Source organism: Triticum aestivum, chromosome 5A, assembly GCF_018294505.1.
Source record: "Triticum aestivum cultivar Chinese Spring chromosome 5A, IWGSC CS RefSeq v2.1, whole genome shotgun sequence".
NCBI lineage: Eukaryota > Viridiplantae > Streptophyta > Magnoliopsida > Poales > Poaceae > Triticum > Triticum aestivum.
This window is the reverse complement of record NC_057806.1, coordinates 583,438,985-583,453,800: the sequence shown is the minus strand read 5'-3', so window position 1 is coordinate 583,453,800 and position 14,816 is coordinate 583,438,985. Positions and strand designations below refer to the sequence as shown.

The 14,816-nt window shown below is 43.7% G+C and overlaps 1 protein-coding gene across 1 annotated transcript; it reads left to right on the top strand.

Annotated features, from left to right (window-relative positions):
• The first annotated feature begins 3,661 nt into the window (after positions 1-3,661).
• Positions 3,662-5,702, top strand: LOC123107811 (UDP-glucose flavonoid 3-O-glucosyltransferase 7-like). Its single transcript, XM_044529722.1, has one exon. It carries the CDS (start codon positions 3,981-3,983, stop codon positions 5,463-5,465), a length of 1,485 nt encoding a protein of 494 aa, XP_044385657.1. The 5' UTR covers positions 3,662-3,980; the 3' UTR covers positions 5,466-5,702.
• Positions 5,703-14,816: the final 9,114 nt, after the last annotated feature.

Sequence of the window (14,816 nt, the reverse complement as noted above, 5' to 3'; positions counted from 1 at the left end):
TGCCAGAATCCGTTAGATAAAGGGCTTACTGTATGGCCATTAAAACTAAAGTTATTCCTTCTTGAGAACAAGAGATCAAGGGAACTATAACCAGTAGTATAAAGTGCGCAAGAATGGTGATATGGTAGACAAGGTCTAGTGTTATAAAAAGTGGTCTTATATGGCAGTACCGCAAGAATTGTCGACTTACTATTCGCAGTTACTGGTGGAAGTTGCTAATAATTGGTTATATAAAATGCCCATTGTATGGCTAGTAACATTACAAGGAAAAACTCTCTACCAAAGACAAAAAGAGTGTTGGAAAAGGTTATATGAAGTGCTCACAATATGGCTTCTAACTCTAAAGTTTTTTGTTTTCGAGGACAAGAGACCCACAATCAGGAATATAAAGTGCGCATTAATGGTGATATGTGATATATGGTTCGTATCCGGAAAGCCATATGGAATCTGTAAACAAACTATTATATAAAATTTCCTCTAGATAGGGAAGAACACTATAAGAAAATTACTTCATTGAAGACGACATGAGTGCCAGAATCCATTAGATAAAGTGCTTATTATATGGCCATTAAATCTAAAGTTCTTCCTTGTGAAGAACAAGGGAAATGGAAGCAATAATATAAAGTGTGCAGGAATGGTGATATGGTAGACAAGATCTAGTGTTATAAAGAATGGTCTCATATGGAAATACTACAAGAATTGTCGAGTCACTATTTGAAGTGCCCGATGGAAGTTGCCGATAATTGGTTATATAAACTTCCCACTATATGGCTAGTAACATTACAAGGAAAAGATCTTCGCCGAAGACAAAATGAGTGTCGGAAAAGGTTATATGAAGTGCTTACAATATGGGTTCTGATTCGAAAGTTCTTCATTGTTGAGCACAAGCGACCCTCAATTAGGAATATAAAGTGCGCACTAACAGTGATATGTGATATATGGTTAGTATCCGAAAAGTCATATGGAAGTTGTGAAGAAAGTGTTATATAACATTCCCTCTAGATGGAAAACAACACTACGTAAAATTACTTCATTGAAGACGATATGAGTGCCAGAATCCATTAGATAATGTGCTTATTATATGGACATTAAATCTAAAGGTCTTGCTTGTGGAGAACAAGGGAAGTGCAACCAATAATATAAAGTGTGCAAGAACGGTGATATAGTAGACAAGGTGTAGTGTTATAACGAGTGGTCTTATATGGCAATACCACAAGAATTGTCGAGTCACTCTTCGAAGTGCCCGATGGAAGTTGCCAGGAACTGGTTAGGTAAAATATCCACTATGTGAAGTGCTCACTATAGGGCTTTTAACTCTAAAGTTCTTTGTGGTCGAGGACAAGAAAATCGCAATTAGGAATATAAAGTGTGAATCAACAATGATATGTGATATAGGGTTAATATCCTAAAATCCCAATGGAAGTTATCAATAGAGTATTATATAAATGGCCTCTAGATGGACAACAACACTATAAGGAAAAGTCCTTCGTCAGAGCCAGTAGATAAGGTGCTTATTATATGGCCGTTAAATCTAAAGTTCTTCCTTGTCGATAACAAGGGAACTACAATCAATAATATGAAGTGCGCAAAACAGTGATAAGGTAGACAATTGTCGAGTCACTGTTCGAAGTGCCCGAAGTGCCCGATGCTACATAGTGTCTAGTGTCACAATATCATAATAACTGTAGGTTTGTTATCCCATGATATCAAATGGAAAAACTTACCGATCAATATAAAAAATAGAAGTTCTTCATGACAGAGTGCAAGAGATCCGCATTCGGGCACATATGGCTACTATTTCTAAAGTTCTTCGCGGTTGACCATAAGAGGACCGCAACCGAGGATATAAAGTGCGCATCGACAATTATATGCAACCGTATAGTGATGCGAATATCACAGTAATTGTAGGATTGTTTTCTCAAGACCCCGAACGAAAAAACTTACCGAACAATATAACATTAATTGAAGTTCTTCATGGTGGAGTGTAATAGGCCCACATTCAGAAACGTTCTTTGGGGATGCGGTCACCAACTCACATCTTGTCTCTAACAGATAATAAACTCGACATAGGAGAGGAGATTCCCAAACTTGAGCATGTATTCCTAAAGTTCTTAGGACACAATATGTGAATTAAAAAAGTCATGAAAAAGGTCCATTTTACTCCCGAGAAGAAAACGAGTGGTTCACATAATCCCCTAAACTTTTTTCGGTACACTTAACCCCCTAATCTATCTCAAATCATTCAAAAATCATCTCTAGCTGGTTTTCTGAGCTCATTTGCAGGGCACAGTCAAGCTGATATTTGACCAGTGGGGCCTTCTTGCCGCAACCCTTCTCTCCTCCTGTACGCCGAGAGCACAGTTGAGGCCCACTTTACGCCGCCGATGATGTAGTTCTTTGCCTGCGCAGTCAATACCTTGCCCTCGCCTTGAAGCCTTGTCCTAGAGCTTCCCCTCCCTCCACTATATGTTCCTGCCAAACAACTTTGTCCGAGTCAGCGTGAATCTCCGTCGCCTATATCTTCTTCCCCGCTTTCGGCATGGACCGTCGCATCCTCGATCTCTTCCTACGGCGACCCCCGCTACTCCTTCTCTGCTTTGTGAGCACCGTGTTGCTCCTCTGAAGTTGATCGCCCCACCCATTTGGAGCCGCACGTTCTTGAGGATGTTTCCCTACATGGCCAAGCTCCTCCCCTCGCTGCGGCTATGGGCAGCGCACGACGCAAGTAAGCTACATAGATGAGGGAAGGAACAGAGAGGCTCCGAAGGAGCAGGGGCTCACCTAGGGGGTGCTGGAGCAGGAAGGGAGACCGGGGGTGCTCTGCAGCGATGCCATGGATGCTGAAGGCGGGGGCCAGAGTGCAGGCTCATGAGGAAGGGGCTTGTGGTCGCGGGCCTCATCGAGAAGTTGTCCAGAAGTTGCGCGATGTGGTCCTAGGTCAAGGAAGGGGTCATGGGGGTCGGGGAGCACGCCGGTGATGGCGAATTTTGGCGCATTGGCTGGCAGCAGTGGCGAGGGAGACGAGGATGCCATGGTCGATTGGGGGTGGCTTGACACAATGAATATGGCGTAGTTGAAGAGGGCAACCAGGCAGATGTTCCGAACATCTTTGCGTGGCTTTGGGCTTCCTCCAGCCACATGCACAACGACGGTGGCCGCCGACCAAAGCTCGGTGGCTGCAAATGCGGGAGAGAGGGTAGAGGAGGGCCCCACTTGTCAACAAACCGCTTTGACCTCGTCCGTGTCAGCAAAACCACTGTGCAAACCCACCAATGAAAAATTCTGGACGGTTTGGGATAGATCGGGTGGGTTAAGTGAACCGAAAAAAAGTTCAGCGAATTATGTGAACCGCCCATTTGAATCTAGCAAGGTCCAGTGATGATATGAAATAGTTATAAAGCAGTCTTTGAATCCTTAATATAAAGTTCGGATATAGCATTAGTAAAGTTCAGTAGTGTTTTCATGTTTTTTTTTCACTAACTAAAGGCATGCCAAAAGTCTATGTGAAGCTCTTCGCATTTCGTGGTAACGTTCTCGGCTATTGCAAAAAATCCCACACCCATCTGTTATTCCAGTTTCACGGTACAAAATAAAATCGCAAATTGCAGAAACAGTCCATAGGAATAGCAAATGTTGAAAAAACCATCATCTCTCTAAATGGAATTCTTCAGATGCAGCGACTCCTCCACGTTGGGAAACATTTTTTTGAAATGTCATCTCGTTCCAGTGGGGGTGTATGGTGGAATAATATGATGCGATTGTATTCGGGCTGTACACCGGTTTGGAAAAAAGAAGGAACGATTTTCAGGCCTGAGACCTGGTGGGCAAGCTGGCTCGGATCCCATGCGATTTGTGCGAGCGAGACTGGCGTTGCGCGCGCATAGCGTTAGGGATGGCCATATTCGGGAGATATTCACGGATCTGGGAGCGGTCGTGAGATCTTGTCCGCGCAGCGCAGTTCCTATTCTACCTCTCCTTCAATGGAGGCTGCTGCGGGCATGAGCGCCGCCAGTGATGGCGGCAGGCGCCCGCTGCGGGTGTTCTTCCTGCCCTTCTTCGCGCGGGGGCACCTCATCCCGATGACCGACCTGGCGTGCCGCATGGCCGCGGCGCGGCCGGCGGAGGTGGAGGCCACGATGGTGGTGACGCCGGCCAACGCGGCGCTGATCGCCACCACGGTCACGCGCGCCGTGGACGCGGGGCACGCGGTGCGCCTGCTCCGCTACCCGTTCCCGGACGTCGGCCTGGAGAGCGGGGTGGAGTGCCTCGGCACCGTCGCCCAACACGACGCCTGGCGGGTGTTCCGCGCCGTCGACCTCTCGCAGCCGATTCACGAGAAGCTGCTCCTGGAGCACCGCCCCGACGCCGTTGTCGCCGATGTGCCCTTCTGGTGGGTCACGGGCATAGCCGCGAAGATGGGCGTCCCGCGCCTCACGTTCCACCCCGTCGGCATCTTCGCGCAACTCGCCATGAACAACCTCTACGCCATCCGCTCTGACATAATCCGGGACGGCGTTGCCGCCCCGTCAGTCATCGTGCCGGGGATGCCAGGGAAGGAGATCGCCATCCCGCCGTCGGAGCTCCCGGAGTTCCTCCTCCAGGACGCTGTTCTTTCTATGGAGTGGGACAACATCAAGGCGGCCCAGCTCGCCGGCTTCGGAGTGATCGTGAACACCTTCGCCGACCTCGAAAAAACATACTGCGACGAGTACAGACGCGTCGACGCGCGCCGCGCCTACTTCGTCGGCCCCGTCAGCCTGCCGTTGGACTCCGCCGTGCACCGGGGCGGCGATGGCAACGTGGACTGTCTAGAGTGGCTATCGACCAAGCCGAGCCGATCGGTGGTGTACGCCTGCTTCGGGAGCTGGGCTTGCTTCTCAGCGCGCCAGATCCGCGAGCTCGCGCTGGGGCTGGAGGCCTCGAACAAGCCATTCCTGTGGGTGGTCCGCTCCGAGGACTCCGACGGCCTGTGGGTGCCGGAGGGATGGGAGCAGCGCGTTGCCGACCGCGGCATGGTCGTCCGAGGGTGGGCACCGCAGCTGGCGGTGCTGGCCCACCCGTCGGTGGGCGCGTTCCTGACGCACTGCGGGTGGAACTCGGTGCTGGAGGCGGCGTCGGCAGGCTTGCCGGTGCTGACGTGGCCGCTGGTGTTCGAGCAGTTCATCAACGAGCGGCTGGTCACCGAGGTGGCGACGTTCGGCGCGCGCTTGTGGGACGGCGGCAAGCGCAACGTGAGAGTGGAGGACGCGGACACCGTGCCAGCAGAGGCGATCGGTCGGGCGGTGGCCGGGTTCATGGAGGGCGGAGAGCGGTGGGATAAGATGAGGGCAAGAGCAGGGGAGCTGGCTGAGAAGGCGCGTGCCGCGGTCAGCGAGAACGGGTCGTCGTGGCGCGATTTACACCGCGTGATCGACGATCTGACTGAGGCTAATGCCTCGAGGGTTCGCAGCAACGGGGACTCATAGTCATAGCCTCACGCTCAGTGTAATTTAGTTTCATGATGATGATGATTTGTTTTTGTTTTCTTTCACTAAGTGCCTGTTATAAGGGGAGAAAATCATATTAAAAGGAATAGCTATTCTTAGCCTGAAATTGCTACTCTACATTAGATGTGAAATAGTTAACTTACATCTAAATCTACAACCATTACATAGAACTTTCATATTCGTGCTATTTCCTCATGCCGATGCGTTCTTGTTTCACGTGGCTTTCTGGCTCGTGTTTTATCTTTTGTTGTGTTGTCAGCCACGGGCTTTATGTCTTTTTTTACATTAGGTTGTGGGCTATTTTCAACGTTTCTGTGACTGCACGATGGGATGTCTGCGTGGGCCATTGATAACTTGTATGTTTTCTTGGACTGTGCTTTCTTTTAGGCTACTTCTAATGCATTGGTACTTACATGAGGTGCTAAGCACATTAAAACTTTAGCAACTAAAACTTCCAATACATAGGTACTTAACTTATTAGTGCTAAGCATCCTTCATTTAATGATTTTGCAACTAAAGTTCTTCATGTATTGGTGAGATTCTTTTATTTAAATGTTTTGCCTAGGTTCTCGCGCTTGGTATTGTTTTTTTTCTAAGGTCATCACACTTATCTCTTTATTCTTAATTATCTTGCCACATAAGATTTTTTGCCTACATGACAGCCTTAGCATCTGTATAAGGTGGAGCATTGGGAGGGACTTTAGATCTTTGACTCTGGTTCTTTTTTGTGTGTGAAGATGGGAGTCATTGAGAATAGAAGAGCGAGGGTTGCAATACACATTTACTCGCGTGAGATTTCTCTATGCCCCATCATATCTATCCATGGCCTATTTGTCTTCTTCGTGCATTCATTCGTTGAAGAATTTGAGAAGATTTTCTTCTCGAGAAAATTAGTTCTTTCTCACAAAAAATAATAATTACTTATGAGCCATATTTTCATCTTCTGAGCCATGTTTTTATATAAAAAACACTTGTGAGTTACCTTGTTTTTCTTCTTCATTTTCTCTATCCGGGCTTCCTTTATTTTTTTTCTTTTTCTATCTTTTTATTTTTTTCAATTTCTTTTGTTTTACCTTTTTCATACTCATGAATAATACTTTTTTGAGTATTTTTTTATATAATTTGAAAAAATCAAGTTCTTGAACACCTTTTAAATTTCTGATTTTTTATATGGAATGGTGTCTCATCCAAATTGCCACCATTCGATTTAGTTTTATAATTTTCGTGCAAGCGCTCAACCCCCCGCCTGGTCACCAATTTTTTTGTCGTGCATCCTTTTGTCGGCTTGTTTGGTTTCACTTTTATTGGCCCATTAGCGCGGTGTGCTGGTGGCAGCCCGTTTCGCTGTGTCGTTTCTAGGCCATGACGAAAAAATCGAAGAGACAAGAAAAGACGAGCTATATCACGGTTGGTGCCTTCTCCGTTCATTTTGACAAATGTCTCTTGTTACTTTTAAACTTCATCAAGATGTGATTTAGTAATGTCTTATCTACGTTGTATCTTGATGCTCTAATTTTCGCGCAAACTCTTGATCTTGCGTCGTCAGCCGATGTATTCCCGTGTCGCCTTGTTCTATTTTGTTCACTTGTTGAGGCATTCACGTTGCACTTGTGTTTTTTTGTCTAGCATTTTTATGTCCACGCTCTTGCGGGCCATTTCTGTGGCATGCGTTGTAGAAGCGAAGAGACAAGCTATATTACTTGTCGTTGCCTATTTCTATTCCCTTTTTAAGTCCTGTGTCAAAGTGACATGCTCTATGAAAGAGACATGATCTTACTTGTGCTCGACTCGCATCTGGTTCGACCCATTTTTGCCTTGTTGGCAAACCTGCCCTCGACATGTAACTGGGCCCATCCTTTTTTGTCCTAGTTGCAACTCCACTACTATCATGCAAATGTTTTTGTCCTGACTAGGACCAGTCCATTTTTTCCCCATTTGTAAATTCACCCTCCACACGCTACTGAAGGCGAATTTTCCTCCTAGTTGCAACTCCACGCCCAACATGCAACTGGGGCCCCCGCCTTTTTGTCTCATTTGAAAGTCTGCCCTTGTTACCCAACTAGGCCCGAACCACATTTATGTCCTAGTCACAAATCCACCCTCTACACGTAACCGGTGTCCAATCATTTTTGTCCAGTTGCAACTACACCCCCGACATGCAACTATGGGGCGTCCTTTTCTTGTCACAGTTGCAAGTTCACCCTTAATGCATAACTGCGTCTAACTTATTTTTTGTCTGAATTGCAAGTCCACCCTCCACAGGCAAGGGGAGGCGCGACCCATTTTTGTCCCGAGTTGTAACTCCACCCCTGACATGAAATTGAGATGCCCGCCTTTTTTTCTTAGTTGCAAGTCCACCCTCGATATGCAATTGGGTCGACCCATTTTTGTCCCATTTGCAAGTTAACACTTGACTCACATCGTTAGGGTTTCTGGCAGTGGCTATGTCAAATGAACTCGGTGGCTCCAGGTAGAAAGAATTGGTGCGGCCGAGTTTGGAATTGGGGTTTGGACATATTTTGATGTAGAAAGTAGCTGAGGGGTTTGAAGCAATATTACTAAGCACTTTGAGAAAGTAGACCATTAAGCAACACCTCATCCCCTTTAATACTATTGGCTTTCCTATGGACTCAATGTGATCTTGGATCACTTAAATAGAAATGAAGAATCTTGAGCTTTTGCCCATCTTTGTCCTTAGCATTTTGAGGGGTCCACATCTCTATTCCATGCCATGCCAATCACCGAACATCCTGAAATATTTATCTTGAACAGATATTAGTTCAATGGGCTATATATGTTGTTATGAATTACCAAAATCACCCGGGGATTAGTTGCACTTTCAGTACCTTTACGGAAATCACATTAGGAGAAGCTACAAAACTCCTTGATAATATTATGACAAATTATTCTCAATGGCACACTGAAAGAGCTCCGACTAGTAAAAAGGTAAACTCTGTCGAAAAAATTAATACTTTGAGTGATAAAATGGAAGCTCTTATGAAAATGGTTGCTAGTAAAAGTGCCCATGTTGATCCTAATGATGTGCCATTACCTAATTTGATTGAGCAAAATAATGATTCCATTGATGTGAATTTTATCTCTAGAAATAATTTCAACAACAACGTTTATAGGGGTAATTTCAATGCCAAACCGTTTCCCAGAAATTCCTCTAATAATTATGGTAATTCCTATAATAATAATAGGATACTATCTGATCTTTCAAATAATATTAAATCAGACAAAGCGGCAAAACTCCCCATGTTTGTCTCCAAAATACTGGAATTTGGACGTCCGGACAGCTTCGCGGACTAATACAGATTCCCATTGGACGGCCGGACATATACCGATGTTTTGCGGGTCTTCCTGGAAAATGCCCTTACCTACATAGTGTGCTTGATGATTTTGTTCTACGTCAAAGTACTCAAAGGATGCCCCAACAGCATGGCTAGATATGGTAAAGTGTTTGAAAATTGACTCGTGCTCACCTTGGTATAGCTAGATTTTTCAATTATTGCTTCATTGTGTTTTGGTTAATGTAGCCTAGCATGTTTTCTCGTTCTATTTGTTGTTTAAATTCTATTTTTGTCTATTATCTACGAGGCAATTTTTTAATTTCTGTCTTCTCATCGCATTGTTCTTATAATATAAAAATGACACATATGTTGGTGCATGTTTGAAAAAATTTATACCATACACTAGTTGTCATATAATTGTGCGCTCTACTCTTGTCTTGGATTACATATCCATTTAGTCCGCTCTCAGCTATTGCACACATTGCCTGGCAGAGACGTGGTTACAAAGTGAATTGTCTTTTTTGTAGTAGATGTCGAACCTGCTGCTCAGTTGGGGTTGTACCAGGGGTATGCCGGAAAACAAAAATTGAGCCCACCATGCCGACCTCAGGGCCTAGCAGGCCACCCTGCGGCCCAGGTTGTTCAGTATGCTGATAGGTTAGCTTTTAAAAGAACTCTCAACTTCGAGAGCAATGCGACAACTCAAGATCCAGTTGGACTCTTAGGTCAGTCGGATCGTAGTAGGACTCTTGTAACCACAAGCCTCACTTGAAGGAAATATGCCCTAGAGGCAATAATAAAGTTATTATTTATTTTCTTATATCATGATAAATGTTTATTATTCATGCTAGAATTGTATTAACCGGAAACTTAATACATGTGTGAATACATAGACACATAGAGTGTCACTAGCATGCCTCTACTTGACTAGCTCGTTGAATCAAAGATGGTTAAGTTTCCTAGCCATAGACATGAGTTGTCATTTGATTAATGGGATCACATCATGGGAGAATGATGTGATTGACTTGAACCATTCCATTAGCTTAGCACGATGATCGTTTGGTTTGTTGCTACTGCTTTCTTCATGACTTATACATGTTCCTCTGACTATGAGATTATGCAACTCCCGAATACCGGAGGAGCACTTTGTGTGCTACCAAACGTCACAACATAATTGGGTGATTATAAAGGTGCTCTACAAGTGTCTCCGATGGTACTTGTTGAGTTGGCATAGACCGAGATTAGGATTTGTCACTCCGATTGTCGCAGAGGTATCTCTGGGCCCTGATAACCCACAAGTATAGGGGATCGCAACAGCTTTCGAGGGTAGAGTATCCAACCCAAATTTATTGATTCGACACAAGGGGAGCCAAAGAATATTCTCAAGTATTAGCAGCTGAGTTGTCAATTCAACCACACCTGGAAACTTAGTATCTGCAGCAAAGTATTTAGTAGCAAAGTAATATGATAGTAGTGGTAACGGCAACAAAAGCAAAGACAACAAAAGTAATGTTTTTGGTATTTTGTAGTGATTGTAACAGTAGTAGCGGAAAAGTAAATAAGCGTAAACCAGTATATGGAAAACTCGTAGGCACCGGATCAGTGATGGATAATTATGCCGGATGCGGTTCATCATGTAACAGTCATAACATAGGGGGACACAGAACTAGCTCCAATTCATCACTGTAATGTAGGCATGTATTCCGTATATAGTCATACGTGCTTATGAAAAAGAACTTGCATGACATCTTTTGTCCTACCCTCCCGTGACAGCGGGGTCCTATTGGAAACTTAGGGATATTAAGGCCTCCTTTTAATAGACAACTGAAACAAAGCATTAGCACATAGTGAATACATGAACTCCTCAAACTACGGTCATCACCAGGAGTGGTCCCGATTATTGTCACTTCAGGGTTGCCGGATCATAACACATAGTAGGTGACTATAGACTTGCAAGATAGGATCTAGAACTCTCATATATTGATGAAAACATAATAGGTTCAGATCTGAAATCATGGCACCCAGGCCCTAGTGACAAGCATTAAGCATAGCAAAGTCATAGCAACATCAATCTCAGAACATAATGGATACTAGGGATCAAACCCTAACAAAACTAACTCGATTACATGATAAATCTCATCCAACCCATCACCGTCCAGCAAGCCTATGATGGAATTACTCACGCACGGCGGTGAGCATCATGAAATTGGTGATGGAGGATGGTTGATGATGACGACGGCGACGAATCCCCCTCTCCGGAGCCCCGAACGGACTCCAGATCAGCCCTCCCGAGAGGTTTTAGGGCTTGGTGGCGGCTCCGTATCGTAAAACGCGATGATTTCTTCTCTCTTATTTTTTTCTCTTCGAAAGCAAATATATAGAGTTGGAGTTGGCGTCGGAGGGTCTCCAGGGGGACCACGAGGTAGGGGGCACGCCCTAGGGGGGGCACCCCCACCCTCGTGGAAAGGGTGTGGGCCCCCTGGTCTTCATCTTTGGCGAGGATTTTTTATTTTTTTTCTAAGATGTCTCGTGGAGTTTCAGGTCATTCCGAGAATATTTGTTTTCTGCACATAAAACAACATCATGGCAATTCTGCTGAAAACAGCGTCAGTCCGGGTTAGTTCCATTCAAATCATACAAATTAGAGTCCAAATCAAGGGCAAAAGTGTTTGGAAAAGTAGATACGACGGAGATGTATCAACTCCCCCAAGCTTAAACCCTTGCTTGTCCTCAAGCAATTCAGTTGACAAACTGAAAGAAAGAAAAACTTTTACAAACTCTGTTTGCTCTTGTTATTGTAACTATGTCAAGCCAGCATTCAAGTTTTCAGCATAGATCATAACTAACCACATTTGCAATAATTCTCAGGTCTCATAATTACTCATATCAATAGCACAATCAACTAGCAAGTCATAATAATAAATCTCGAATGACAACACTTTCTCAAAACAATCATAATATGATATAACAAGATTGTATCTCGCTAGCCCTTTCTGAGACCGCAAAACATAAATGCAGAGCACCTTTAAAGATCAAGGACTGACTAGACATTGTAATTCATGGTAAAAGAGATCCAATCATAGTCATACCCAAGATAAATTAACAGTGATGAATGCAAATGACAGTTGTGCTCTCCAGCTAGTGCTTTTTAATAAGAGGGTGATGACTCAACATAAAAGTAAATGGATAGTCCCTTCGTAGAGGGAAGCAGGGATTTGTAGAGGTGCCAGAGCTCGGTTTTGAAATAGAGATAAATTGTATTTTGAGCAGTATACTTTCATTGTCAACATAACAACTAAGAGATGGCGATATCTTCCATGCTAAACACATTATAGGCGGTTCCCAAACAGAATGGCAAATTTTATACTCCCCCTCCAACAACAAACATCAATCCATGGCTTGCTCGAAACAACGAGTGCCTCCAACATACATCAGGTCCCAGGGGGAGTTTTGTGTGCAGTTAATTTTGATTTAGTTTGCATAAAGCATGGGACTGGGCATCCCGGTGACCAGCCATTTTCTCATGAGTGAGAAGCGAAGTCCACTCCTCTTGAGAATAACCCGCCTAACACGGAAGATAAGGACAACCTTTGTTGATACATGAGCTATTCGAGCATACAAAACAGAATGTTTATTTGAAGGTTTAGAGTTTGGCACATACAAATTTACTTGGAACGGCAGGTAGATACCGCATATAGGAAGGTATAGTGGACTCATCTGGAATAACTTTGGGGTTTAAGGGATTGGATGCACAAGCAGTATTCCCGCTTAGTACAGGTGAAGGCTAGCAAAAGACTGGGAAGCGACCAACTAGAGAGCGACAACAACCATGTACATGCATTAAAATTAATAAACATTGGATGCAAGCATGAGTAGGATATAATCCACCATGAACATAAATATCGTGAAGGCTATGTTGATTTGTTTCAACTACATGCGTGAACATGTGCCAAGTCAAGTCACTTAAATCATTCAAAGGAGGATACCACCCCATCATACCACATCATAATCATCGCAATAGCATGTTGGCACACAAGGTAAATCATTATAACTCATAGCTAATCAAGCATGGCACAAGCAACTATGATCTCTAATTGTCATTGCAAACATGTTTATTCATAATAAGCTGAATCAAGAATGCGGGACTCATCATATTTACAAAAACAAAAGAGGTCGAGTTCATACCAGCTTTTCTCATCTCAGTCAGTCCATCATATATCATCATAATTGCCTTTCACTTGCACGACCGAATGGTGTGAATAATAATAAGAGTGTACGTGCATTGGACTAAGCTGGAATCTGCGAGCATTCAATAAACAGGAGAAGACAAGGCAATATGGGCTCTTTGGTTAATTCAACAACAATGCATATAAGAGCCACTTCAACAATTTAATTATGGTCTTCTCCTACCGACCCCCAAAGAAAAGAAAAGAAATAAAACTATTTACACGGGAGAGCTCCCAACAAGCAAAAGAAGAACGGGAAATATTTTTGGGTTTTCTTTTTAATTATTACTACTACAGCAGAAAAATAAACTACTACTAATTTTTTTGGTTTTTCTTAAGGTTTAACAAGCACACAAGAAGAAAGCAGGAAAAAGAAAATAAACTAGCATGGATAATACAATGAAAAAGTATGAGCACCGACATCTAGCAATGAGTGTGTGTGAACATAAATGTAATGTTGGTGAGAAATATGCACTCCCCCAAGCTTAGGCTTTTGGCCTAAGTTGGTCTATGGCCACGGCTGGCCTGGCGGATATCCATAATAATAGTTGTTGGGGTCGTACTGTGATGAAGAAGAAGAAGGCTCCAATTGCCACTGGCTGGCAATCATCTCCGGATCCCACTGATAGTTAGACTATCGTGAAGGATCAAATTGTGGTTCCGGTTCTGGTTCCTCGGCTGGTGCAGGGTTCCGGTAGGCGTGAATAGCTGCCAACGGAACAAGGTACGTGCCTGCAGTCAAATCAAACAAAGAAGGAGCAGGCAAGGTAATAGTCTCAGGATGATGTTTATTAAAGAACAATTGATACTTAAGCTCCCCTGCCCTATTCTTAACAATAAAATCATGTGCCACCATACTTTTATGATCTATATAAACACGGGGTAGCACCTTTTCTTCCTTCTCAGCATGCCTAATAGGTATGTTAAAATGTGTGGCTAGGCGTGTAGCATAAATGCCTCCAAAGATGGGGCCCTTAGTACGGTTCATATTTAACCGTCTGGCAATAATATCGCCCAAACTAAAAGTGTTATCACTGCATAAACCTTGGAGTAGAATAATTAAATCAGGGATACTAAGGTTTCCACTGTTTCCGCGTCCAATTAAACAACGACTAGCAAATAATGCAAAGTAACGTAAAACAGGAAAATGTATGCTAGTGATTCGTGCATCGAAAACCTTCCTGGTTTCTCCTACAGTGATATTATTAATAAATCCCTCCACATCATCATGGTGTGGTTCTTCTGTCTTGCCCTCAAAAGGGACTAAACAAATACGACAGAAATCATAAAGTGACATCTCCTTAGGCTCATCATATAAATGAAATTCCACCGTAGGTGGTGAGTTCCTAGGATGAAAATAAAAGTTTTGCACAAAGGTATTTGTGAGTAAGAGATACTGATCGCATTGGTCGTGGAGGAAAGCGGTGAGGCCTGCATTGTGAGCCAACTCATGAAAATCTTCATAGATATCGTCTGCTCTCAAGAAATCATCAGAAGGCCATTCACACGCCCGAATCTCCGTGGTGTGTGGCAAATTATACTTAGGCTTCGGTGCCTTTTCCTTCGAGCTTTGGCTCGATGAGCCCCTCAATAATCTCCTCATCATTTTCTGAAAAATTATGAAATTTTTAGTAACTTCAAAATAAAAGTAACCAAACTCAATAAAACTGATAGCAACTACTCCTACAAGTGCCTAGAGCCTATATCAAGCATTAGAACTACTTGGAACCATATAAATTTGACATGCAAACTCAAGAACATGGTCACCTATGCAGCACAAATTTGCAATGAATAAAGCACTAGAACAAAAA